Raw genomic sequence first — 25,959 nt, 5'->3', positions numbered from 1 at the left:
GAATCTGTATGCAGCACAGTCAGAGGTGGCCACTGCTCTCCTAGAGCGCTGTCTGGGGAGGAGACAGGCTCCACATCTGACATCACCCAAGGCCCTGGCAGGTCACCAAGATTTTGTACACTTGGGCAGGTTCTACACTGCATCTGGCAGGATGAGCTAAGGGGTCCACTCTGAGAATGGAGTCCTGACCCCAGAGTGTGGCGTGCACTAATGGAACCAAGCCACCATAATGCTCTGACCACATCTGACCTGAACAAGTGCCCAGTGCTCCCGCCGGAGCCTTGCAGGTTCAGTGTCCGGACATGAAACCCCCACCTCCAGGCAGGACGCCACACCTGAGCAGGGGAGGACAGGACTGTGGTGCTCTTGCTGTTCTCACAGGGAGCTCTCCAGAGAAGCAGGAAGCAGAAAGGATTCCTGGATGGTGGGGCATGTCCCGCTTTGTCCCCAAACCTCAGGCTGCCCTTGGTGAGGGTGCGTGCTTGTTCCCTGACAGCCATCCTCCACGAAGACACGGGGGATCTGTGGGGACTCTGGAGCCCATCACCTGGGATGCTGCAGTGAGGGCTGCCACGTGCTCAGGACATGCCCCCCCCCCCCCCCGGGCTGCAGAACCGTCTCTCAGAACTGCCTGCAGCTCCGAAGTCGCCAGCTGGGCATGCAGACCTGATGAATCCCCTTCGCCAGTCTGGGAGGGGGCAGAGGCTCACAGTGGCCTTGCCGTGTGGCACTCGGGGCTGGCCTTCATGGTCTTGGCTGTGCGCCTGCCTCCCACCTGCACCCTACACAGGACCCCTGAGCATGTGGTGCTGCTCCTGAAATGCTTCCTGGTTGTGCTTCCTGCTGTGGAACCGGGTCTCCGTGTGTCCACTGCCCTGGTGGCAGGCCTGCTTTCAGAGGTTCCCTGGGAAGTCACCTCATTCTGTGCCTGTGGGGCCCTTCTAAAACCCAGCTGCTACTCCCCCGCGAAGGAGGGTGGTCCTCTGTGAGGAGCAAAGCTGGGCCCGTGGGTGGCCCCTGTGTAGCCTCAAGTCACATCCAGTGCTGTCCATCCGCAGGCCCTGTTTTCAGCTTCAGCCCCTGCTGAGTCCCCTCTATGGATGTCCCCTCAGCTGCGCCAGCACAGGGAGAAGGCCATGCTCCAAGTGGCAAGGCCAAGGCAGTCCTGGGAACCTGGGAGCCAGGGCCAGGCATTTCTGGCTGCTCCTGATGTCACGAGCCACCTCTGAACGAGTGTGCAGGGGCATGGGGAGTTGGAGTGTCCCGGAGGTCTCCAGTGCACTTGGTGCCCAGGTGGGCTCTCGGGAAGCAACAGGTCGGTGAGCTCCTGACCTCAGCATTACTGGGAGGTGGGACCTAGCTGAAGGGACCTGGTCCTTGGAGGTGTGGCCTTGGGGACTCTGGCCCCTTCCTCTGCTTCCTGGCTGCCACCAGCTGAGTGGCTTTCCTCCCCCTCACCTCAGGCCTGGAGCCATGGAGCCAGCTGCCCATAGACGGGACCCTCTAAAACCCTGAGCCATCTAAAACCCTGAGCCAGCCATCTGTCCCCTGAGTTGTTATTGTCTCAGGTACTTTGCCCCAGCCATGAAGAGCTGCTGCACACAGATGGAGGTTTGCCAGGAAGGCTCTGCAGCATGCCACCTAGCACTGTCCCCAGCCAGTGGGGACCCCTGCCTTGTGCTTGTGCATTCACTGAGGCCCCCAGGCTCAGGTCAGGTCCAGGGTCAGGCAAATGTCCTCTCCCCAGCCTGTCCCCTGAATTACCCACTTCGAACAGTCAGAGGCCCAGCATGGGCTTCTCCAGCAGAGGTCCAGGAATGAGCAGCCAGGAGGCCTGGGCCCTTAAGACCAGCGACCACATGGGTGGCCGACTGGAGCACAGCATGGGGCCAGCCCACTAGGCATTCTGCCCTGTGGGAGGAACAGGGCCAGGGCTCCTGCTAAGGGCAGCCTGAGGGAAGGTTCCAGCACCCTCACCACAGGCCCTGTCCACTCGGACCCTCCAAAGGGAAGCCACAGCCTGAGCCTCCACGCACTCCAGAGTGGCCCTGGTCTGTGGCTTGGTGCCTGTCATCACAGGGCACTGAAATGTGGCTTGTGCAGTGAGCTGGGCTCTGGAACAGCCCTGTGCACGGCTAGCAGGTGACCCCAAGTGCAGTGTGTATCCCCCACAGCGTCCACGAGGGGCAGGGCTGCAGCAGACTCATGGTGGGATTACTGAGCCCCCAGTGGTGAGGCACCCCAGCCCCAGCCCCCAGCAGCTGCAGGGCTGCACCTGAGCATAGGCCAAGTCTAGGGGACCATTTAAGGTCAGGGGTGGGGGCTACATGGATCAGAAACTGCTGACCAGGGTATGGCTGCAGCCCCTTCTGTCCCCGGGGCAGGGCTAGGGAGGAACTCGGATCGGGATGGTGGCCCTGGGGACAGTCACTCTCCAGCTGATTCTGGAGAAAACTGTGGGTGGGGCCCTTGTTCCTGGGTCCTGGCTCAGCCCTGGGGCTATGGGGCCCCATGACCTTGGGGGCCTATCCAGGTCCTGCCCACCCCCTCAGACATTCAGTGGGACATGCTCTCCGGGGGCTGATCAGACTCCAGAGTGGGTGACTTTATTTTTAGAAAAGGTGGCAGTGTTGCTCAGCCACACTGGTGGCATAGGCAGGTGCAGGCCAGTGAGATACACGGGAGCAGGGAGATGGTGCCAGTGACCAGCCGGCTGGCGAGGGTGAGGGCTGGCTGTGCATACTTGGCACGGGTGAGGAGGCGGGCGCCAGGGTGCTGCGTCCTGGAGGCAGCCTGCCCCGAGGCCTGACCGGGGGCTGGAGAGGCCAAGAGGGCCCCAGAGCCAGCAGAGCAGACCCACTGGGCCCAACTGTGTGGGCACATCAGGTGGCAGGCAGGCCTCAGAAGCCCTTGTCGATGCTCAGGGTGCGGCGGGTGACGTGCTCCAGCTCCCCCGACACGTAGGAGGCCATGTTGATGCGGTAGTGCGCCAGCATCTTCAGCATCAGCCGCAGGCTCAGCCACCACTGTTCCCGCGGCATGCGGTGCCTGAGTCAGAGGCCAGGGTTGACCAGGGAGCTGGGCCCACCCCCCTGCCCTCCTCTCAAAGGCCACTGCCCCACGTGACATCTGGGGCTGGCACATGCAGAGGTCGGGTGCCAAGGCCTCAGCCTGACCAGCCTGCCCTCTCCCACTCCCCACTCTGCTCTGTGCTGGACGTGAGGCCTGTACTCAGGACCTGGGTGGGAATGAGGCAGCTCACAGGGTCAGGGTTTGCAGGGGCCAGGCTGGCACACCTGCCCTAGGAAGGTCTGGCCCCAGTTCACCCTTCTCCACGTGGTTCTGGGGGACTCACTCGAAGTCAGTGTCTTTCTTGAGCTCGGTGACTGGGCTGAAGGCCACTGCCTTCTTCCGCAGGCCAATCACACAGGCTGAGTCTGGAGCATTGGCAAACACCCGTCCTGTGGACAAAGGCATGTGCTGGCCGCAGGCTGGGTGCAGCCGGGGCCTCTCCAAGGGCAAAGCCGGGCCTCAGGGCCACCCCACCTACCCTTGCGGTAAACAGCGCGCAGCTTCTCTGACATCCAGAGCATGGCCTTCACCCCCAGCTTGGTCCCATAGTTCCGGTCAAAGGGGGTTGGGGCACCACCCTGGAAACAGACAAGGTGCTGGCCAGGCCGGAGAAGAGACTCCACAGTTGGGTTCCCAGGTGGCACACGCCTCCACACATCCAGGCCACCATGCCCCGCTGAGCCTGACCACCCCAGCCTCCTGCCTCTGCATTGTCCACACCTGTGCCCATTGCCTGGAGGGCCTCAAAGTCCAGCCTAGGAGCTGGCAGTGGGTGGCCCCCAAGCCTCACATCCACAGGCCTGAGGGCCACCGTGAAGTGGAGGGGATGCCAGTGTCCTCTGGGAGCCCCAGCCCTGCACAGAGCAGTTGCAGGAATGGGGTTCCCCACACCTGAGCCCTGCGGGGGCAGGTCCTCCCAGCCCCCCCCCCCCCCCCGCACAGACCTGCTGCAGGTGGCCCAGGACGTTGGTCCTGCAGTCGAAGACACCCTTGCCCTCGGAGGAGTAGAGGTTGTAGAGGAACTCCGTGGTGTAGTGCTCGTGGCACTTCTCATTCCTGGAGGGGCACAGGGCGGCTGTCGGTCCTGCCAGCCCCACCCTGTCCACAGCCCCCCAGGCGGGTGCCCAGAGCCCTGGAGCAGCTCACCGTAGCACCAGGCCCCTCTGGATGTCCGTCTTCATCTTCTCTGTCATGTGTTCCACGTTGGCCTGGGGAGGAGGACAGGGATGGGCCCAGGGTGGGGTGGAGATATTGCAGACCAGCCCGTGGGCAGGGGTCAGCAGGGCCTGGGTGGACCCCTGGCACTCTGCAGCCGCAGTGGGCAGGCTCACCTTCAGGTCGTGGATGTTGAAAGGGTCTTCAAAGACGTAGGCAGCATCAGCACCCACAGCAATGCCCGTCACGGTGGCCAGGTAGCCACAGTAGCCCCCCATGGTCTCCACAATGAACACGCGGCGCTTGGTCCCTGAGGCCGACTGTTTGATGCGATCACAGCTCTGGGGGATCAAAGGGATTGCTGGGGTCTGTGTCCCCACCCTCCCTGGTGGGCCACAGGCTGCCACACTGAAGGGACCCTAGGGACAGGGACCAGGAGGCAGCAGCTCTGCAGCTCATGCTCAGGGTGTCCATAGCACCTCACCACAGCCAGGCAGGGGCAGGCTGGGCGGCCTGCCACTGGTCTACACAGAATCAGGGACTGGCAGCTGGGACGAGTTGACACTCAAGGGACAGTGGACAGTGGCTTGGGGACATTTCCGGTTGTGCCAGGAAGGCAGTGTCACCAGCATCCCGTGGGTGGGGTTGGGGATGTGGCATCAGACTCCCAGGGTTGGGCCAGGGTCACAATCTGCCACTCGGGGTCACGCTAGAAACAGGTGGCATAGTGATATGTGATGCTTAATGCCAACCACGAGGAGTTCGGAGTTCGGAAAGGAGATTGGTCAGGCGCTGGGCCGCTCGCCTGATCCTCGGTGACTCGGGAGACTGAGGCAGGAGGATGGAAAGTTCAAAGCCTCAGCAACTTAGTGAGGCCCTAAGCAACTCAGCAAGACAAAGGAATGAGAACATGGCTCAGTGGGTAAGTACTCCTGGGTTCAATCCCTGGTACCAAAAAAGAAAGGAAGGGAAAATTCAAGGAAAAAAAATGTTTAAAGGGAGACGGGACAATACAGGAAGTTTCTTGGGGTCTGGGCCAAGGTGAAGCCCAGGTGTGCATCAAGAGCCAATGGGAGGTGCCCTGTGCAGGGCCTGAGGGCGAGGTCCCATCCCCAGGGGCCCGGGGAGCTGGGGCTGGGCAGCAGAGCACTGGCACGCATGCCCAGCGCCCGGCAGCCCACAGCATGAGGGCGGTAAGGAGGGCCAGGGCAGGTCCGCAGTGGAGGGGCGTCACCCCCAGGAGGGGCACAGTGGGCAGGACCCCGGGACCCCGCCCCCGCACCTCCATGGCGGCGTTGACGGCCGTGTCGGAGCCCAGGCTGAAGTCCGTGCCGGGCACGTTGTTGCTGATGGTGGCGGGGATGACGCACATGACGATGCACAGCTCCTCGTAGCGTCCCCGCGCCTCCACCAGCTGCAGCACCCCCTCATAGGCCTGCGGGCGAGGCGGGAGGGGGAGAGGGGTGCTCTGCGTGCGGGCTCACCCTCCTCCCTGACCTGCGTGACCTGCATGCGGCTGGGCTCGGAGGCCAGGAAGGCCGGGGCCTCTGCAGTCTCCCATTGCCTGGCCTCATCCTGCGGCAGCTTCCAGGGGAGCCGCGTTCCGCTGAGGACCAGAGGGCTCCGTGGAGCTGCCAAGCCCACATCCACCCGCTGCTGGCTTATCATTCAGGGACGTCTGGGGACACCTCGCATGCTCCCCAGGCTCCCCTCTCCTCCTCGCCAGCCCAGGGCCTTCTGAACTGTGGAAGTCTTCAGGAGTCGATAACTGCCCCAGCCCCGACCCCACAGTGAGCACCCTGACCTCCCACCACCAGCGCGGTGACCTGAGGCCGCACTTCCACCAGGTGTGTGGGCAGGGCTGCTCAAGTGGCCTGAAACAGGGGAGCCCCACTCAGGACTCTGGGCAGGGCAGCCCTTACCTCAAAGCCCCCGATGACCAGCAGGGCATGGATGTTGTAGGTGCGGAGATTCTCCACAATGGCCTCCAGGTGGGCCTTGGGCAGGGTCCTGCAGCAGATGCCATGTGGACATGTGCGTCCAAGGACTCATGTCCACACTGTCTGACCCCAGAAAGCTCATGCCTCGGCCATCCCAGAGTCCATGATCAGTCACTGAAACGCCCCTCCCTGAGACAGTGAGCTCCATGCAGGGACAGAGATGTGGAAGGTGACCACGAGTGGCCTGTGCACCCGTTTATCATCCTGAGACCACCAGACCCTGGGATGGAGACCACAGCCACAGCTGGCATGCCTGGTGATAAGGCCAGGAGAGGCCAGACCCCAGAAAGAGGTCCAGACCCCAGAAAGAGGCACAGGCGCCCCTGCTCCAGCCCACTCCCACACAGCGCCCACTGCAGCTCCTCTGCACAGCCAGCCACAGCTGAGCTCAGGCCAGGAGGCCCCGGCCCAGTCAGCTCGGCTGACCCAGAGCTGCCAACAGGGCTGGCTCCTAGGACTGCAGGGCTGGTGTCCTCTGTGACCCTGGAGACTGTCCCTGGCTCTCCCCTCCCACTGCCCAGTGCTGGCAGCTCACCTCTTGGTCCCCAGCATAGAGCCACCACGTCCCAGCCAGCCAGCCACATCATGCCAGCCCACTTCTTGCACCTGGCAGGTGGGGGTGGGGTGGGGTACAGGTTCAGGGGAGTGGAGTCTCCCAGCTCCTTCTCAGCAAGGCAGGCCTGTGCCCAGGAACAAAGGCCATGCCACGCTGACCACTACCACACAGCCAGGGTGGGATCTCCAGGCCTGGCTGGCAAGGCTAAGTGGATGCAGTCCCTCAGCTTCAACCCGACAGCTGGCCCCTGTACTGGGCCACTCTGAGGTTTGCATGTCAAGAGCCCCCCAAGTCCGTCTAAGTAATTGAGGGGTGGGCCACAAAGGACCAAAGGGCAAACAAGACCCAACTACAGCAGGTGCAGTGCTGGGCCCCAGCCCCCGCCCTCAGCAACACACCCACCTGGCCCTTGGCCAGGCCTTCAAAGCCGTCATGCACCACGTACACCGTGTGGCCATGGGAAATGCCAGTCCGCACCGCAGAGCGCACAGCTGCGTTCATGCCGGCTGCCGGGGCCCCCACATTCAGGATGGCCAGGGAGAAGTTGGTCTGCAGAGAGAGGGGACAGGACCAGAGCATGAGACACAAAGCTGGACAGGGAGTGAGCGAAGGCAAGCGCTGTCCACTCCGCCAGCTCCCCTGGAGCAGAACACATCTGCTGAGAAAAACCCCAGGAGACATGGTACAACCAGCACATACTGCAGTCCCCAGTAAGGGGAGTGGCCGCTGGCACCCAGCAGGGCTCCTGGGGCAGCATGGGGGGGGGGGTAAGCAGAGGTAAGGTTGCAGGCAATGGCCCATTCTCAGGGCAGGGCCAAGGGGTGTGGGGAAGGGGGCTGCAGCCGTCCTGCCCCCCAGCAGCCACTCTGAGTGAGTGACCAGCTCCACTGGCTGCTGCAGTCAACCCTGCACACCTGAAATGCAAGTAGGGGGTCAGTGTTACACACAGCACGCCTGCACCGCCCTCCCGCGCCACCTCTGCACCCAGCGTGCACCTAGCACCTCAGTATACCTGGCTCTGCAGCAGCCAACTCCTAAGGACAGCATGGCCCAACTGTGGTTCCTGCCACCGAGCCAGCCTGCTGCCCCCAGAAGGGGTCACGCACCAGCCAGGTCCCGGGAGGGGCAGAGAGACCACATGGCTCCACCAGACATGCTGTGGGCACCAGGAGGCTGCAGGAGCACTGGAGGGATGGCTGAGGTGGGACAGTGGGCACCCTGGCCAGGCTGCACAGCCTCTGGAGCCCACCCAGCCTCTGGCACCAATGTGGCCACCTCCAAGAGGCCTATGAGCCAGAACCCACTGTGAAGTGTGTGGGTGGCCCCTCCTTGATCCTGGGACAAAGAAATTAGCCCTTTGTCACCCTGAGTCTGTAACACCCCTTAACCTGAGGCTCTCTGCCTGCTGGTGCTGCCCTCTCAGTGTTCCATCATGGGCTACTTCGTGCCCTGTGCCGAGTGACAAGAACCAGCCCACTCTGGTGGGGTCCCTGGACTCTGCACTGTGGCCCAGGCTTGGCTGTGGGACCTGCTGGTCCAACTGGCACTTGTGCCCACAAGCAGAGCCAAACGTAAGACCCCTTGCTGCTCAGACCCCAGGCAGCGGAGAAGGGCTCCACAGGTCAGCTTGGCCAGCCCCAGCTCGCGGACCCCAGGCTGCAGGGCGGGGAGGCACGCAGCAGGTGGGCTGAGGGCCTCTGAAGCAACATGGCCGGCTCTGCTCCCTCGCCTCACCTTCTCCTTGGAGAGCTTCTGGTGGGCGAGCAGTTTGTAAATGTTCCAATTGTTCTCGAAGCTCCTGGAAGGAAGCAGGTCATGCAGCTCAGCCCCAGCCACGCCACCACGCAGTGCAAGCCATGCTCCGCCCAGCAAAACTGGTCAGGCACACGCCCTGGGGCTCTGCGGGGACCCCGGCACAGCCACAAGGCAGCCAGACTGCGCAGCGTGGCTTCCCAGGTGTCACACTCCGGCTGGTGCCTTCGACAGCAGGCTCAGTCCCCAGCACACACAGGGTTGTGACCAGCAAAGCATCCAGCCTGTGCAGCCCCGGCAGGAGCAGGAGCACAGCAAGGGGCCGTCAGAGCTGCCCAGGCAGAGTGGCCGGGACGCCTGCAGGAGGGGGGCATTCACACCGCCAAGGACCGGAGTCCACACAGCTGCTGGCCTTCGCTGTCCCATCAGCCCACCCGCCATGATGTACTAAACCAGCTGGAACCTCTCTGCATTGGGTGCTACCCACCCCAGGTCTGCCCTTCAGCAAGGCTACGTATGTCCAACAGGTTCTGTCCTGGCCGCCGAGGCCCACGTCCACCCCAGCCAGCTCCTTCACTGCAGACCCAGTGCCCCCAAGCTCCCCCAGCTAGGCTCCCTGAAGAATGCTGAGGGGACCCCAGGTGAGCGCCCGCAGAGCCCACCTCTGCAGCTGAGCACAGCCCACGCCGGCCCCAACCGTGGGCCGAGCGGGCAGCACCCTCACCTGCCACGGAGCTGGATGGCCTCGTCAAACCTCCGGTCATCCATGGCTTTCTGCACTTCCTTTGTCTTAAAGAAGCAAAAGCACAGGCTGTCGGAGGCCCTGCGCGCCCTCACGGCCACAGCCCACCCCGTGGCTCCCGCAGGGGAGATCCACCCACCACCCTCTCCCAGCCCTAGTCCGGCAGGTCCCTCAGCAGGGGCCAAAATCGCAGCCATGGGAGCTCCCCTGGTGCCTGACCTGGCCACCTGTCCTCCCCCCCAGCAGGGGCAGCCCAGGCCTTGCACTGCCTCAGACCCCAGGGTCCTGGGCCAGAGCCCTGGGAACAGAGCCCCAGACCCATGACCGCCTGCGGCCCTCCCTTCCCTGCAGGCCCCAGGGCAGAGCCGGTCTCAATCCTGACCTCACAGCCCCTCAGCCCTCCCACCCCCTCCTGGATCCCTGCTCCTCCTCATCCCTCCCTGCTCCTCCTCAGTCCCTGTCCCTCCCTGCTCCTCCTCGTCCTTCCCAGCTCCTCCTCAGTCCCTGTCCCTCCCAGCTCCTCCTCAGTCCCTGTCCCTCCCTGCTCCTCCTCAGTCCCTGTCCCTCCCTGCTCCTCCTCAGTCCCTGTCCCTCCCTGCTCCTCCTCAGTCCCTCCCAGCTCCTCCTCAGTCCCTGTCCCTCCCTGCTCCTCCTCGTCCCTCCCAGCTCCTCCTCAGTCCCTGTCCCTCCCTGCTCCTCCTCATCCCTTCCAGCTCCTCCTCAGTCCCTGTCCCTCCCAGCTCCTCCTCAGTCCCTGTCCCTCCCATTCTAAACCAAACACACACCCCACTGGGCTTCTAAGGTCAGCCCAAGGCCACTGAGAGACTTTGGCTCCTCACAACCCCCAGGTCCCCTGCAGCTGACGCCCCTCTTGGGCTGTCTCACCTGGGCTGTGCCCACACCCCTCCCCCACCACTGTGGCCCTCCCTCATGAGGCCCGGGCTGCGCTGGGGGGACAGCATGGCAGAGCCACCCCACCCGACACACCAGCCATGTCGGAGGAGGGCAGGGCAGGGCAGGGCAGGGCAGGTGGCACCAGCCTGAGGGCGGCGTTATGCAGGGAGGGGCTGGTACTCACCACCTGCACACACTCCATGAGGGGCAGCCGCACGGGCTGGTTCCCCGAGAGGCTGACCACGCAGGCTGGCGTGTCGGGCGTGGCCTCCAGCAGCGCCATCACGGCCTCCACACCCATCTTGCTGCTCTGTGCAGAGAGGGGTGCTCAGGCTGGCGCAGCCCACCTTCACGGCAGCTCCCCTGCCCATCTGCCCTCTGCAGACGCACACACCTCAGCTTCAGCCCCACTCGGCCAGCATCCACAACAGCTGTCGGCCACCACTTCACAGGCCTCCCACAGTCCTGCCAGGAGGGCCTGACCTCGCCCCGAGGGCAGCAGGGGAGGGCTAAAGGCATCTCCAGGTGCCTCCCCCACAGAACTCCTTGAGCCCACCGTCCTGCTGCGGGTGCAGGTGGTGAGCACGGGGATACAATGTCCAGAACTGCCCGCTGGGGCCAGCCCCAAGTGCAGGTCCTGGCACAGCCAAGGAGCGCCAGCCAGGCGATGCAGGGCCCAAGCAGGCACCACCTGCTCCATGGCCCCCTGGGCAGTTACAGGCACAGGGAGGCGGCCAGTTAGCCTCCTGGGCTCCTGTGCCTGTTGCCAGCAAGGTCCACCTGCCATTACTCTGGACTGTCTTTTCCAGGACATTAGGGGACAGTCCCAGAAAAGCAATGGTGGCTGCCTCAGGAGCAGCTGGCAGGCCACGGCTGAGATTCAGGTTCCCTCTACATGGAGGTGTCACCTGGTGCTCCTCATGTCACCCGGTGGGGACACAGGCTCAGGACCAGCCCAGAAGCATGGAGACTCTGGGGGCGGCCACAGATGTGAGTGATGCACTGTCCTTTGTCTGACCCAGTGTCTTCCACCAGTGTCCACACACAGGCCAGCTAGTCTGTGACCTCCAGATAGGGAGGGACCCCTGCATCTCCCTATTCTTGGTGCTGCACCCCCCACCAAGCTGGGTGGTGGCTGGCTTGGCCCCAGTCCCAGGCCCCTTGTGGGGTCTTGGATGTGCACCTGATGTATTGTGTAGGGGGCAGCGGAGGCCTGGCCAGGTCAGCAAGACCCCTCCAAGGGTCAGTGAGTGCCATCCAGGTCTTTGGCAGGCCCAGGCGGAGCCCACACACGGACATTCTTCTGGGAAGGCTCAGAGCAGCACTGGACCAGGCCACAGCACCATGCCGTCTCGAACCAGCCTAGGTCTTGTCTGCCTGGTCCCCTGCCAGGGTGACCAGCCCTCACGTGCAGGCTCTTTGCTACCCATGGGCCTTCCTGGCCCCAGGACTGGCTCCACTCGACTCCAGCATGACTCCTCAGAGGAGGAGCTGAGACTTGGCTGTAATCAGCACCACTGACAGCAAACCCAGAGAGCCCAGAACTGCCAGGAGGCCACCAGCCAGGCCCCTCTCTGCTCACTCCCCGCTCCCCCCGCCCCCAGGAACCTGCCCACAGCCACCAAGGGGGTCTGCAGCCCCGACTACCAATGTGTGCAGTGCAGAGGGCACTGGCAAGGAGACACAGGCAGGGTGGGATCTCGTGGACCCCAGGCCCAAGTTCTGCAGAGACAGGGAGCTGAGCCTTCACCCCAGGGAGGACCGGCAGCAGAGAGACGCTGACTGCATGCCCAACACGTCACCGTCACGTGCACACCACTCACCCCACACCTGGGCAACTGCTCACCCAGCCAGGGCGACGCCCACCTACCAGGACACGGTCAAAGGCTGAGGGCGTCCCTCCTCGCTGCACATGGCCCAGCACGGTCACTCGTGTGTCAAAGCCCAGCCTCTGGACCACCAGCTGGTTGTGGGGAGAGATGGGGGGCCATGGGCTCCTGTGCCACCCGCTGCCCTCCGCTCCACCGGCCTGGCCCGGAGCTCACCCCTGCCCAGCCTCAGAGCCTGCAGGGCAGCCAGGAGGCTTGCCTCTGAGCTGGGGGTCATGTGAGTGTGCACAGGTGAGATTTCCCAGGTGTGCGTGTAGGTGTGTACAGAAGTTCGAGTGCACTTTCATGGGACGTGCTTGCACACCGCAGCCCTGGACTTGTGGCCCTGGGCATGGGGACAGAGGAATCTACAGCAGGTGGGCCCCTGGTACAGTGCAAGGGGACACGGTCACCCAGTAGGAGCCCAAGGAGGGGGCACAAGGGCCAGGACCATGCTCCAACAAGGGGAGCCCAGGGCAGGGGTCATAGGAAGGCTCCTCCTCATGGGGCAGGGGTGTCCAGCTGCGGATCCAGCGTGGGGCAAGGGGCACCCTGTCCCTGAGGTGGAGCTGGGCTGTCCCTGGGGTGCTGGGGGCCCAGCCCTGAAGAGAGCTCGTCCTGGATTACGACTGGAACCCAGAGAACGGGGGCTTCCAACACAGAGAGGGACAGTGCCCAGGGTCAGGCCAGGGCTTCTCGGGGAGAGCCCAGGCTGCCATCCTGACCTGGCATCACCAGGGACGAGGATGCCTAGGAGGAAGCCAGTCCAGGCCCAGACAGCTGTCCCCACAGAGCGAGGGCGGGGACCCAGTGAGAGCCCTGGAGGAGTGCAGAAGCAGGAGCACCCTGCCCCGTGACCCGTCCCCACCCTCCCCTCCCCATGGCCGGGCCCACCCCAGGGCATCCACACACTCACGTCCTTCACATAGCTGGACGAGATGGGCTTCCCGTTGCGGTCGATGGCGCCCTCCGCAATGATGATGATGTTCAGCCGGGACCCCCGGCTCCGAGTCTGAGTCAGAGACACCCCAGGCTTCACCCACTGGCAAAGCCACCGAACATGGCCCTGGCCCCTGGAGCCGCCCTGGGGTCTAGGTCCTGGACCAGGACACGGTACCCTCAACCCCTGTGAGCCAGGGCAGACCTCCCCCAGCTCTGCAGGACCTGAAAGGAGGCCTAGGGTGCAGAGGGAAAGCTGAGTCAGGGCCCATGGACCCCAGCACCCTCCTGGGGGGAGGGAACACGGGGCAGGGGGCGGGGCGGGGGAGGGGGACCCCAGCACCTCCTGGGGGGAGGGACATGGGGCGGAAGTGGGGTGGGGAAGGACCTGGGGCCAGGGCCACAGCACATGCTACAGGTGAGGCCTTCGAGTCCCAGGGCCTGGGCAGGGCCATCTGCAAGGAGGGCAGAGGAACCCATAGGGACAGTGCCCTCCCCAGTCCCTGAGCCAGATCCCCGGTAGCTAGCCTGGGACACTCAGGTCCCCTCTAAGCCTGTGTTCTCATCCTTAGATGGGTGACCTCACAGAGCTGACACCAGACAGGGCTCCCTGGACACTGCACCCTGAAGCCACTGGGCAGGCCAAAGACGGCACATGGGGCCCGCGATGCCTCTAACACCCCACACCGAGCCTTGCTCCATGGGACAGTGGCCGTGCTTATGGTCACACAGCTCCCTGACAAGTTCAAAGTGCTCTGTGCTCCTTCTCTCCTCAGTGATGTCCTGTGATTCGCTCTGACCTGGGAACCCCCAGGTCCACAGGGGCCCCCAGAGCCTCAGACATGGAGACAGGTCGGAGCAGCTCATGTGCGGCCTGGGTGCAGTCAGCTGGGGTCGCAGGTGGGAGGGCTGCCCGGAGGAGGCAGTGCTGGTACCGGGGGCTCAGAGGGGACAGGGATGCGAGCAGATCCAAGAGCCGGGGCCTCCCTCTCTCTCCCTTAAGGCCGGGTGGTGGGCAAGGCGAGAAACACCTGCACTCGGGGGAGCAGGTGCCCACGAGAGGCCCAGGTGCCTCCTACCAGGCAGGAGGCTGCAGAGCCCAGATCCAGGCCACTGAGCCAAGTGAGCAGAGGAGCTGTGGTCACAAGGGCCAGCTCTGTCCTCACTGCAGCCAGCCTGGAAGGGCTCCACCCAGGGGGGGCACGGCCTCATCCACGGGCTCTGCCTCCACTGGGGAAGGTTCGAGAAGCCAGACCATGACTTTCAGCGGCTGCACAGTCGGAGGGAGGAGGAGCCACAGTGAATGGGGGTGAAGCCACCACACTCACGTGGGGACTGGACCTGTGCCAGCCCCAGGCCAGCCAGCTGCTCCTGAGCTGTGAGCCTGCCCCCGGCCCCCCGCAGAATACAGACCCTCTGGACCCCGGAAACCAGAGCCAAAGCCAGAACCTCCATGCCCCTGGGCCCACCATGCTCCACCAGGCCTGGGCAGAAGCTGCAGGAGGGGCTCCGTGGCCTTCCACCCACCATGCGCCCCAGCCTGACTAGAGTCAGCCGTCCCAGTGGGGGGCCCTGAGGGTCTGCAGGACAGAGTCGCCCATTCTACCCAGAACCCCCTCCAGCAGGAGCTCAGGGCTGCATGCCTGGCACCCTGCTCCAGCCCTCCCAGGAGGCCTCGCCTCCCTGCCCCCTCCTGCTCCCACTCTGGCCCTGGGCACTCCTGGCCATTCATCCCCCTGGCTCAGAACCCACCGACAGGTGCCCAGCTGCCCTCAGCAGGGAGAACAGGCCTGGGATGAGGGGCCAGCCCCAGCCCCTCGCCACCCTGAGCCTGCCACCTGGGTGACTGCGCTGCACCCTGCACCCGCATCCTCAGCTTCAGTGGCTCAGACCCATGATCACTGTCCCAGGAAGCCAGGTCACCACGTTCCCTGCTGACCACACAGAGCCGAGCCCAGGACAGCGGCCAGGGTGCCCCTCTCTGCAGCCCTTGCCCACCAGGGGCAGGACCCCAGGTGCACGCAGGTGACCACACGCCAGAGGGGCCGACAGCTGCTGTTGAACCAGTAGGACATGATGGACAGCCACAGAATCAGAGGACACTCCCCAGGGTCCCCTGAGGACATCTACTCAGAGCCATCGAGGGCTGCAGCGGGGCCCTCAGCCGCTCACCTCACCCAGCCTCTCGCACATGAAGTTCTCCCAGCCATCCTCAGGGGGCGACTCGGGGATGAACAGCCAGTCGGCCCCCGAGGCCAGCGCCGACACGAGAGCCAGGTACCTGCGGGAGTAGGTCCAGCCGTCTTCTCCTGTCCCCCTGCCCCAGCGCTCGTAGCTCACAGCCTTCCATGAGCACTATGGCATGCCAGACGCCACAGAGGTGCCACGCCCACCCCCGCTGTCCCCGCCCCACCCAGCTGGCCAGGACAGCCCTCCTCACCCGCAGTGCCGCCCCATCACCTCCAGCACGAAGGTCCTCTGGTGGCTGTGGAGACGGAAGGGGCAGTGTGTCAGGGCCGCAGAGCTGTGCCAGGCTGACTGGCCCACGGACAGGGGCACAGGCAAAGGACACTGCCCTGCCCCCATCCCTAGGGCTAGAGACACCCCGGGCTCCCCAACAGCCTCCGTCCAGTTGTCTGATGGACACTAAGGTCAAAGGCCACTTGCCAAGCCAGGGTCTGGCTGTCCCCGACATGACCCCAAGGAGCCCCTGCAGGTGCCACGACCCCCAAGGGCAGCAGCCACCGGGGCTGGGCCACATGGCTGAGGCCCCAGATCCACCTGGCAGGGTAGGAACCCAACCCCCAGCTCCTCGGCTGACCCCTGCCGACTCCTGCTGTCTCCAGGAGGCCAGCCTTACCAGGAGGGGCAGGGAGGCCGGGAGCTGACTAGCTGGTGGGGCTCGCTCACCTCTGAGCGGTGGTGGTGATGGCGTCGATGACCTCCATGATGCGGTGCAGGGCTGAGTCGGTGCCGATGGTCATGTCCGTGCCGCAGAAGTCGTTGTCGATGGAGCCAACCAGCCCGGCGATGTTCAGGTGCGAGTAGGTCTGGGCCGTGGTCTCCGAGATCTTACCTGGGCCAGGAGTAGCGGGAAGACCTGGCTGAGTCTGTACTGAGTCTGTACGGTTCCCTTGGCCACCATGAGGGGTGACGGGGCTGTCTGCACCGGGTGGTGCCCACCACACTCCACCCAACACCCTGTGGTAAGGAGCGGCCATGCCCACGCTCCAGGGCCCCCAAGTGGCACAGGCGAGGCTCCAAGAGGCTACTTTCTAGGCAGCAACCTGGGACACTGCGTCTAATGTCACCCTAATTCTAACCGCATTTCTGCCAACTGTGGCAGCCTGTCACCATGGCCAGAACCTCTCGGGAGCCGATCACACACTGCCATGAAGCCCAGGCCGTGCTGGAGTGCCAGCCAACACTGCCCGGCTCCTGGATGCCAGGTCACCTCAGGTCACTCTGACCCCTCACCACCAGCCGCCGCAGCCCTATATCTGGAACCACCTAGGGTCGTCCTGCCTTGGTGGCAGCCAGGCCACCGGCTCCTGCGCACACCCACCTTCCCCCACCAGCTCCTCCAGCAGGCTGCCCCACTCGCTGCGGAAGATGTTGGCGCCCGTGAGGCTGCCGTCCCCCCCGATGACGCACAGGTTGGTGATGCCCCGCTGGACCAGGTTGTAGGCTGCTGCCAGGCGTCCCTCCCTCGTGGTGAAGGCCTTGCAGCGGGCGCTGCCGATGACCGTGCCGCCCTGCAGAGGAGAGCAGCGCCTCAGGTGGGCTGGCAGGTGGTGGAGGTCCCCGGGGGCACCAGAGGGACCAGAGTACTGGGCAGCAAGTCCAGGGACATCTCCAAGCCTGGACAGGGTCCCCACATCCCAGGCCTTTCTCAAGCAGGAGGGGACAGAGCATGATGGGTCTGGAAACTGGAAGCACCGCACATGCTAGCACACACTTGCACACGCTCGCACACACTCGCACACACACACAGTGCACTGCTGCAGGGAGCCGGCCGGGCCCACGAGGAACAGACCTCAGCAGCCCCCGCTGGCAGCTTCGGCCTGCCCCCCACCTCAGGGCCCCAGCCCTGGCACACAGCTGCAGTGCACGGCACTCCGGGGCCAGGGTGCCCCTGCCCACGTGGCCGTGGGGACCCCACACCCATCCCCCTCTGTGTTACTCCTGAGGCCTTCTGGGCTGCGTCCACGCCCTGCAGCAGCACCCGCCAGTCTGCACCAGAGCCTCCTGTCCAGACCCCTGTCGTGGGCCTGGACTCCAGCCAGACTCCTGGCAGCACCACACAACCAGGAGGCCTGGGCAGCCTGGAGTGGGCACCTGCAGGATGGGGTGAGTGCACCCACGTGCTCAACGTGCTCACGGGGCAGGAAAGGCCGCCACAAGCCTCACCAGCTGGATGATGTTGGAGACGCTGAGCCAGTTGGCGGGCTTGATGTTCTCACCTCCTTCCACGAGGCCCTCGTAGCCCTAAAACCAGAGTGGGACGGGCATGAGACCAGGGTGGCACAGCAGCCAACAGCACCCTCATCTGGGAGACGGGAACTGGTCATGGCCAAAACCTCACCAGCAGGAAGCCAGCCTAAGGGTCCCCACCTCAAGGCCCAGCCACCCCAAGGGCCTCGGGTAACGAAGGTGGGACTGTGCATGTGGCTCCGAACCCCGTCTACACAGCCAGGGAGTCGGTTCAGTGCAGAGAACATTCACTTGGCAAAGGCTCATGGAGCAGGAGCCCACCTGGTGCGCATTCCCAACGCCAAGCACTCGTCACTGCACCCAGAGGGGCACAGACGAGACCAGCACCCAGAGGACCCCGGGGAACCCACCGCCCCACCTCCTGGGGGCACAGATTAGATCTGCCAGGAGTGGACGTGGTAGGAAGGCCCTGCAGAGGGCCTCTGCCTGCTGCCCCACCCCGTCCTCCCCTCCTAGTGGGCCAGCCCCTGTGTGAAGATCCCCCCCCCCCAGGAACAGCGAAGTCTGCAGTAGGGGCGGTGGAGACCAGGCTGCTGAGGGGTCCCAGAGATGTGCTCCAGGTGTCTGAGAAGGTCCTCGTGAGTCTGGGAACATGTGGGCAGACGTGGGGCATGTTCCGTGGTGCCCCAAGTGAGTGTCCCTCGCCCCCCCAGTGAGGACAACTCGGGCTCCAGCTCCCCACAGCACTAGGGGCACCAGTCCTGCACCCGCTGGCCGCGGACCAGCCCTCAGAGGAGATCCAACTTGCATTTCCCTGACGACGTCTGCCACTGGCCATCTGGACAGACGAGTGCCAAGCACAGTCTGCCCACGGCCACCCTTCTCTGTCTGCAGGAGTCCCGCGTACGGGCTGGACGCAGCGTGTATGCTTCACAATGTACGGGGTGAGAGAGCAGGCCTCCCCGTGACCCCCCGGCCCTCCAGGGCCACCACTGACCCCTGACCCAGGGTGACGCAGCCCACCGCAGCCCCGCCTCGGGTGCCCAGCTCAGCCGTGGCCCCTGCTCCTCCTGGCTTTTCCAGACGGGTGACGAGGCCAAGGGGTGGGAGGTAATGCTCCCTGGGGAGCAGTTCACACGCAGGGCACAGAGATGGTTCAGCTCAGGACACAGAGATCACCACGGCAAGAGCAGAGAGCTGGCGCCAGCCCTGAAGTCCACGTGGGCCAGGCCAGTCAGCGGGCACTTGCCCACCCTGCCATGGCCTGACACACGTGGTTCTCGGGGGCAGCCATGTGTGTGAAAAGCAAGGCCAGGCCCTGCCCAGGACGCTGCTGCAGGCACAGACCTGCTGGGCCGGGTCAGGCAGAGCCAGTGCAGGGCCACAGCCTGGCCCCCGCCCCGTGGGGAGGAACACGCAGGCAGGCCCTGCAGACCCCAAGGCAGCCAGTAGGGCCTCCTACCCCTGCCCCCCAGATGTCTCTGCCCAGAGAGGGCGCCCCTTCTCAGGCCCCACTCACTCCCCACTCACCAGCCCTCCCCTACCCTGCAGGTCCGGCCCCAGGCAGCCTCTGAATTAGCTCCTGTCCCTAAACCCCGGAGAGGAAGGAGTCAGACCTCTCACTTAATAGAAGAAACGGAGGGTCCAGGAGGTGAAGGGACTTGCACTCAGACTTGAACCCAGCCTCCCTGCCTGGAGCCCTGTGTCCTCAGGGTATGGGCCACAGCGCCCAGCTTCTTGGATTCCTAGGACTCAGATCTGCTTCTGAAGCCACTGCAGGACATGCAGGCTCCAGGCCCCATGTTGGCCTGCCCCTCACTGTTCCTCCTCCCACTCACTGTGTGTTCATTCATCAGACACCCTGTGGAGCAGAGGGGTGGGCCTGCCACAGCTGGGGCCAGGAGCAAGGGCACAGTGGCACACGCCTCTGATCCCAGTGGCTTGGGAGGCTGAGACAGGAGGATCAGGAGTTCAAAGCCAGCCTCAGCAACTCAATGAGACCCTGTCTCTACATAAAATACAAAAAAGGGATGAGAATGTGGCTCCAAGGTGAAGCACCCCTGGGTTCAATTCCCAGTACAAAAAAAAAAAAAAAATAGAGGGCAGAGAGAGGGGCGGGGCGGAGGCCCTGGGAGAAGGCAGGCTGGACTTGGCTACATTGTGTGTAAACAGTGAAAACAAAATAACCACAGGTGACATCAAACCACAGGACAGCGAGGGAATTCCAGAGATCTGTGAGCAGGGAGGGACAGGGCATGTGTGCATGCAAGGGCCGTGTGTGTGTGTGTGTGTGTGTGTGTGTGTGTGTGTGTGTGTTCCCATCCCTGCACCAGAGCACCCGCTGCAGGATCAGCCCCAAACCCAGGACAGAGCTGGGAGGTGAGACACAGGAACATCCCACAGTTAGTGACAGAACAAACAAGGACGTTGCTTGGTTTCACCCTCCAGGGCCTGTCTGTGCTGGTCACTGGGCAGGGTCACAGGACCTCAGAAGGGGACTGAGGCAGCCTCACAGCAGGAAAGCACTCCCCTGGGCAGGGCCAGGCCTCCAGGCTGAACAAAGACCAACAATGCCAGCTCCCCTGCCCCTCCAACTCCCCGGGAGGACCCCTCGCAGCCCCCTGGCAGCCCCCTGGCAGCCGCTGAGCCTGGAGTGGGCTGGTTCCTGGGTACCAGGAGGCCACCAACCTCGGGCAGGTCTCCTTCCTGCAGATGCCTTGACCAGGCCCCTACTTCCTGCCTCACACTGCCCTCACCCTGTATCAGGGGCAGCCCCCACCACCACAGCCCAGGCCACCTGAGGGCTTCCAAGGTGACCACATACAGCAGGCCACAGTCCACACCGCAGAGGCCCTGCTTCCCCAGGCCACACCTGGCCACCCTGCTTCCCCAGGGACACCTGGCCACCCTGCTTCCCGGGGGACACCTGGCCACCCTGCTTCCCCGGGGACACCTGGCCGCCCTGCTTCCCCGGGGACACCTGGGCCACCCTACTTCCCCGGGCACACCTGGCCGCCCTGCACCCATGCACCCTGCACACGCCCTACCTCGTAGATGAGGAAGACTTTGGCGCCCACGTAGATGCCCATGCGTGTCACAGCCCTGACGGCAGCATTCATACCTGTAAGGGAGTCGAGGCGAAGCGCATCAGTCCAGCCTCCAGGACACTGGAGACCCTGGCCCACGAAATGAGACCAGCCTGGGGCCGGCTTCAGAGCCCTGGAGTGACACAAGGGAAACCCCCACGGAGCAGCAGGCCGGGGACAGCTGCTCAAGGGTCGCTGGCCTCCGTCCACCTGCTGTGTCCCCAACCTCTGCAGTCCTAACCTTGGCGACAAGATTGGCCCACAGATCCAGGCGCTGACCACGAAGACCCAAGGATGAAAGGGCAGGGTCCCCTGCTGTACAGTCTCAGGCCAGGACATGGGCAGAATGCCCTCAGAAGCACCCATGGATGCACCCCTCCTTCCTGTCCCCTAGCAGGCTCCCAGGACTGCCTCCACGTTCCCTCTGCTCTGCAGGAGTCCCTCTGGGGAGGTGGCCTGGGCCAGGTGGAGCACGCAGCACACAGGAGGCCTCTGCGGTTCGCCTCAAGGCGGCCCGGACCCACAGCACAGCAGGGCAGGCGAGACCATCCGGCCCCAGAGGGCAGCGAGCTGCAGTCGCACAGCTGGATGGCGCTGCTCTCCCCCAAGGAGCCTCTGCCCCTCTCCTTACCAGCCGGGCACACATGCACACCCAGACGCCCGTCCCAGGCCTCAGGAAAGCTGTGCCCGGGGGAGCCATGCCCCCAGCCTCTAGAGGCCTGAGGTTCTTCTCTGCTGGGTGCCCTTCTAAAGCTCCAGGAGGTCCCTCGAATGGAGTGGGTCTGCACTGTGACCCCAGGAGGACCCATGGCCCTACCCCGGGGCCCCAGAGGTCCCAGCTTGGCTTGAGGGCTTGGAGGACTGAGTAGTTCTGAGACAATGCCCCCCAGGCCTCGAGGAAGCCCCCTGGGCAGAGCCGCACACCGCCTGCTCCCTGTCCATGGCCCCCCGCGGCACACTGGCCACCATCCTGGGTGAGATGAGAAACCCATTCCTGGGGGAGAGCAAGCCCCTGGCCAGCAGACTCACCTGGACACCCCACTCACATACCCAGGGCACAGCAAGCAGCCCTCTCCAGACCCAGCAGACACCGGTGCCAGGGCTGCTGGTGGAGGGGCACCCAGACATCAGGGTGGGCAGAGCCCAGGGGCCAGCGGGCACTCCCAGCTTACACACTTGCCAGACACATCAACTGTCTCACAGCCCATGATGACAGAAGTGGGGTCACCAAGGTTAAAGAGGGGGTACAGCAAGCACCCCAAAACCCAGAAAGCCATGCACCCCAGCAGACGTGAGCACTGTCTGAGGAGATCAATGCCTGGAGTCAGGGCCAAGGCTGGGCAGGGGGCTGCAGGTTCCCCCTGCCCTCTGCCCTCACTGAGCAGGGGACACAAGGGAGAGGAGGTCAGCCAGAGCCCTCACCAGCCCCAGAGAGAGGTCCAGACCCTCCTCTAGCAGAAGGAGAGAGCCAGCTGCTCAGACAGGACGAGGGGGCTGCAGCGAGGCAGAGGCCAGGTCCCACTGCCCAGTGCAGATCTCTCTCAGGTAACCCCAGCTCCGGGGGGACCCGTGCACTATGGCCAGGCCAGCCTGGTGTCAGCAGCTCACTGGTCAGCCTAGTGAGCTCCCAAGAAGCCCACTGGGGACAGCAAAGTGCCCAGGCTAGGGTAAAGTGTGACCGTACCCCTGGCTTGCAGTGACTTCAGGACACTGCGAAATAAACCCTCATGACACCCAGAGGCAACAGCAGCCAAAACCAGACTGTGTTCCACACTCGGGAGAGGAGCAGGCAGCCACGTGGTGTGCGGCTCATCTCAGGCTGCGCCAGGGCTGCTGCCATGGAGCCGGCCACCTGAGGGCGAGGGATCCCTAACCCTCACAGAAGCTGGCTCTTCAAAAGGCCTACTTAGCCAGGAGTGGTGGCACACGACCATAATCCCAGTGGCTCAGGAGGCTGAGGCAGGAGGATGGCAACTTCAAGGCCAACCTCAGCTATTTAGCAAGGCCCTAAGCAACTTAGCGGGACCCTATCTCAAAATAAAAGAAAGAGCTGGGGATGTGGGTCTGTGGTTAAGCACCCTGGGTTCAACCCATGGAGGGGGATAAAAAACACGCGTATTTAACTCCCTTTAACCTGCTTTTGGGCAGCAGACCGCCCCCCACCCCCCCACCACCGTCAGAAGGGCAGGCAGGAGCCGCCTCAGCCGACAAGCAGCCCCCCTCTGCTCCAAGGACTAAGCTTGCATTTGCTCCTAAAGCGGCTTCACCACGGCTATGTCCGGGGAAAACAAGGTCCCGTACAAGGTAGGGATCCTGGGATGAGGCCACGGAGTCCCGGTTGGCCAGCAGGCCAGCCAGAGCAGGTTGCCCAAACTCTAGGCACAGCACGTGAAGAGAGACGAGCAGGGCAGGACACTCAATCCGCACTGACCAACAGGGAAGGCAGCGCCCCAGCACTGGGCATGGGCTAGAAGGGCCTGGGAAGGAGAGGTGCCAGGGCAAAGCGGCAGCGGGGTCGGGCGGGCGGGCAGGCAGGGTGTGCCTGCTCCAAGTCTTCCCTCACTCTGCACAGACAGACACCCTGGGCAACCGCCGTCCCGAGGCTGCCGCCTCCCGGCCCACAGGAAGGGAGAGACCCACAGCTGCCGAGGACAGGACTTCCTGGCCGGCTGGAAGAAGCCTGGCAGGCCCCTTCCCCTTTAAAATAAGGAAAACCGTCAGCTAGAGGGAAGTGCTGGGTCAGGTCACAGAGCCACTGAGCTCAGAGCGGCCAGGACTCAGGCCCTGCCCCGGCGAGGCACTCACTGCTGGCACATCCTGACACCCAGACGGCTCTGGGTCCCATTCTCCAGCAGCCGAGAGCCCAGCGCTGACACAGGGCACACTGGGAACATGGAGCCTGGCCACCGTCGGGCAGGTCACAGGAGCAGTGCTGAGCGGGGGGTGGGGGGCCTCAGGACAGATGGCTTTTCAGGATTTACAAAGCAAAAGGCGCTGCTCTGCCCAGATGCCAGCTGCTGCCCCTCATCCAGTGATCTCTGTCCACTGCCCGGCATTAGCCCCAAGCTCTGAACCGGGGGAGCCTGCAGTAGAGTCCCCCTCACTGCCAGCCCAACCAGAAAGGCAGGTCCCCAGGCTGTAAGTCAGAGACCAGAGCCCACCTAAGAGGAGCAAGGCTTCCGGGGCTTGGGAACACACTTGCAGGGGCTCTGACGGGCGCGCTGCCTTACGTCCAAGAGCACTGCCCACTCCAGGTGAGGCACCGAGCAGCACGCGCAGGGCAGCGGACGTGTGCAGACGGCTTTGCCCTACCCCTGCTGGGCCGGGGGACCTTGGTCTCAGGGTCCTTCACCAGCATCACAAACCCCATGTCTGCACTCTCAGCCCTAAGGATGGCCCAGCCCATCAGGTCCCTCCTGAGGAAAGGTGCAGGGATGGGCACCCCCAGGGGCCCTGCACGCCCACCAGCTGGCCTTCCTGCAGACAAGCTCCATGGAGACCTCCTGGGCTTGAGGGACCCTGAGGCTCCAGGGAGAACTGGGGGCTTCCCCAGGCTCAGGGAGAAAGTGCCTCTCTGACAGGTAGGTAAGTCCAGCCGTACCACAGTGCGTCTGTCCACCGCCCTCTGGGCCTTTCCCACTGCTGACCTTCACGGGATGATGCTTCTCGAGGGCCCCTCCAAGCTCACGGTCTCCTCACCCAGGAAGCCACCACTGCCCAGGAGCAAACACCCTCATGTCACAGGCAGAAGGGCACACTGACCGGCAGCCTGGGCCAGGCCCTAAGCTCCACCTGAACCCTCAGTCTGTCTCATCAGCAAGACTTCCACCTTCCTGGGCTATGTCCTGATAGAATCTGTTTTCTCCCCTCTTCCCCAGCTCCTGGTGGGGGATCAGACATCAGGACTGTGCATCAGGGAGGGCGTGTGGGTCTGCCCCTTCTGAACTCTCCAGAAGGAAACAGACCAGGCCCACTGCAGCCCCGCCCAGCCCACCACCTCCTTAAGGCCTCTCCTCTCTCCTGAGGACTAGGGTGGGTGGTGTTGCCAAGTGGCCGTGTTCCACAGGGGACACACTGGCCACTTAGACAACTGGAAACCAGAAGTCAGAGCAGGACCAGTCCACCAGGAGAGGGACTGAGGGACACAGACATCCCCCTCTACCCCAGGCCAAGAGTAGGGTGCACTTACCGAGCCCTCCCAGGCCAGGCAGACCCTACAGACCCTGGGCACCATCTGGGGCCTGTCTGAAACCCAGCAGGTGAGAAGAGGACTTGGATAAGAAGCATCCCAAAGCCCCCAAAGCTCCCCTCCGGACAGCTACCCTCTTCCCCAGCCAGGCCCCAAGTCAAAGGGCCCGGGGAGGAGCGGGGAGGAACCAGGAGGTGGAGGTGCTGTCAGGGTGGCAGCCCGCGAAGGCAGCTGGGAGCGGCTGGGGAACACTGGTTCCTGCTCCTTTCAGGCTCCAGGCTGGACTGGGTCCCACTGCCCACTCAAAGACCACCGCTCCACGTGGCTTCTGGGAGACAGAGGTCTTGACACGTGTTGCCCAGAAGAGGCGCTGAGGGCCAGTGGCTACCGGGGGCCAAGGCCACTGCTCTGCGATCCACGCCTGGGTCCCGGCCCGGCCGGCTGCGCGGACACACCCCCGGGGCCAGAGTGGACCGGGGCGGGCGAGGGCGGGGCGCCAGGAGGCCCGTGGCCCGCGGCACGTACGCGGGCGACCCAGAGCGCGTCGGGGCGGAGTCCAGGGACCGGGACCCAGAGGCGGGCGCCCGGAGCGGAGGCCAAGCTGGCCCAGTGTCCCCAGACCCCGGGGCGAGGGGGGGCGCTCCGGGGGAGCCCGGAGAGGGTGGGCACCCCGCTTCCCCCGGCCACAGGCCCTCGCTCCGCCGCCCACCTTGCGCGTCGCCGCCGCTGGTCAGCACTCCGATGGCCTTGCCGGCCCCCGACATCCGCAGCTTCTCCAGGTCCACGGTGGCCATGGCGGCGGCCGAGACGCAGGACCCGCGCTCCGCTCCCGCCTGGCTCTGCGTGCCCGGTCGCTGTAGCCGGGTCCCCGCCCCGCGCCGCCCGCGCCAGGGTGCCCGCCCCGCCCCGGCCCCGCCCCCAGCGCTATGTCTGAGTGACAGGCGCGGGGACGCCGCTGCCCAGTTTCTGCAGGTGGGGCGACGGGATTGGGCCCGGAGCGCGGCAACCGGGGAACCGGCCCGCGCAGGGACCCAGCGCGCCGCTCTCCGGAAGTGCCTGTCCGATCCCGGAGTCCCTGGGGTGCTCTGGCGCGCCCTCGGTGCCTGACCACACAGCAGCTGGGTTCAGGGTCCCACCAGGGCCCGATGGGCCGCCTGTTTCCAAACCGGTGCCCTTTAACAAACGCTGGCGCTTTTAAGTGCTCCCTGCGTTGCTGTGCCAGTGTCTTAAAACCCGTGGCAAAGGCTTCGGTGTCTTACAAAGGCTTGGCCG

The 25,959-nt window shown here is 64.4% G+C and overlaps 1 protein-coding gene across 1 annotated transcript; it reads right to left on the bottom strand.

Moving 5' to 3' along the window:
- Positions 1–2,572: 2,572 nt before the first annotated feature.
- On the bottom strand, positions 2,573–25,612 carry PFKL (phosphofructokinase, liver type). Its single transcript, XM_081301316.1, has 22 exons — positions 25,397–25,612; positions 20,460–20,533; positions 17,389–17,466; positions 16,544–16,733; positions 15,889–16,054; positions 15,419–15,463; positions 15,151–15,259; positions 12,956–13,051; positions 12,042–12,134; positions 10,356–10,481; positions 9,260–9,324; positions 8,518–8,581; positions 7,186–7,332; positions 6,763–6,833; positions 6,150–6,237; positions 5,510–5,662; positions 4,404–4,568; positions 4,219–4,280; positions 4,017–4,128; positions 3,551–3,650; positions 3,356–3,461; positions 2,573–3,048 (listed from the first exon to the last, which is right to left on the bottom strand). The coding sequence occupies exons 1-22, from the start codon at positions 25,479–25,481 to the stop codon at positions 2,901–2,903; spliced, it is 2,343 nt and encodes a 780-aa protein (XP_081157442.1). The 5' UTR covers positions 25,482–25,612; the 3' UTR covers positions 2,573–2,900.
- Positions 25,613–25,959: the final 347 nt, after the last annotated feature.

The sequence above is a fragment of the Spermophilus citellus genome (assembly GCF_964194105.1).
Source record: "Spermophilus citellus genome assembly, chromosome: 7".
Taxonomy (NCBI): Eukaryota; Metazoa; Chordata; class Mammalia; order Rodentia; family Sciuridae; genus Spermophilus; species Spermophilus citellus.
This window is presented reverse-complemented; position numbering and strand designations above follow the sequence as displayed.

Bases quoted from the DNA above. Each gene is read 5' to 3' on its own strand.
- PFKL (XM_081301316.1), bottom strand. From the start codon at position 25,481: ATGGCCACCGTGGACCTGGAGAAGCTGCGGATGTCGGGGGCCGGCAAG. The intron at 12,135-12,955 runs GTGAGTGTGTGG...CCCCACAACCAG, and splicing joins CGTCCAGCTATGTGAAGGAC to CTGGTGGTCCAGAGGCTGGG. The intron at 3,651-4,016 runs GTCTGTGCGGGG...GTCTGTTTCCAG, and splicing joins TCCTGGGCCACCTGCAGCAG to GGTGGTGCCCCAACCCCCTT.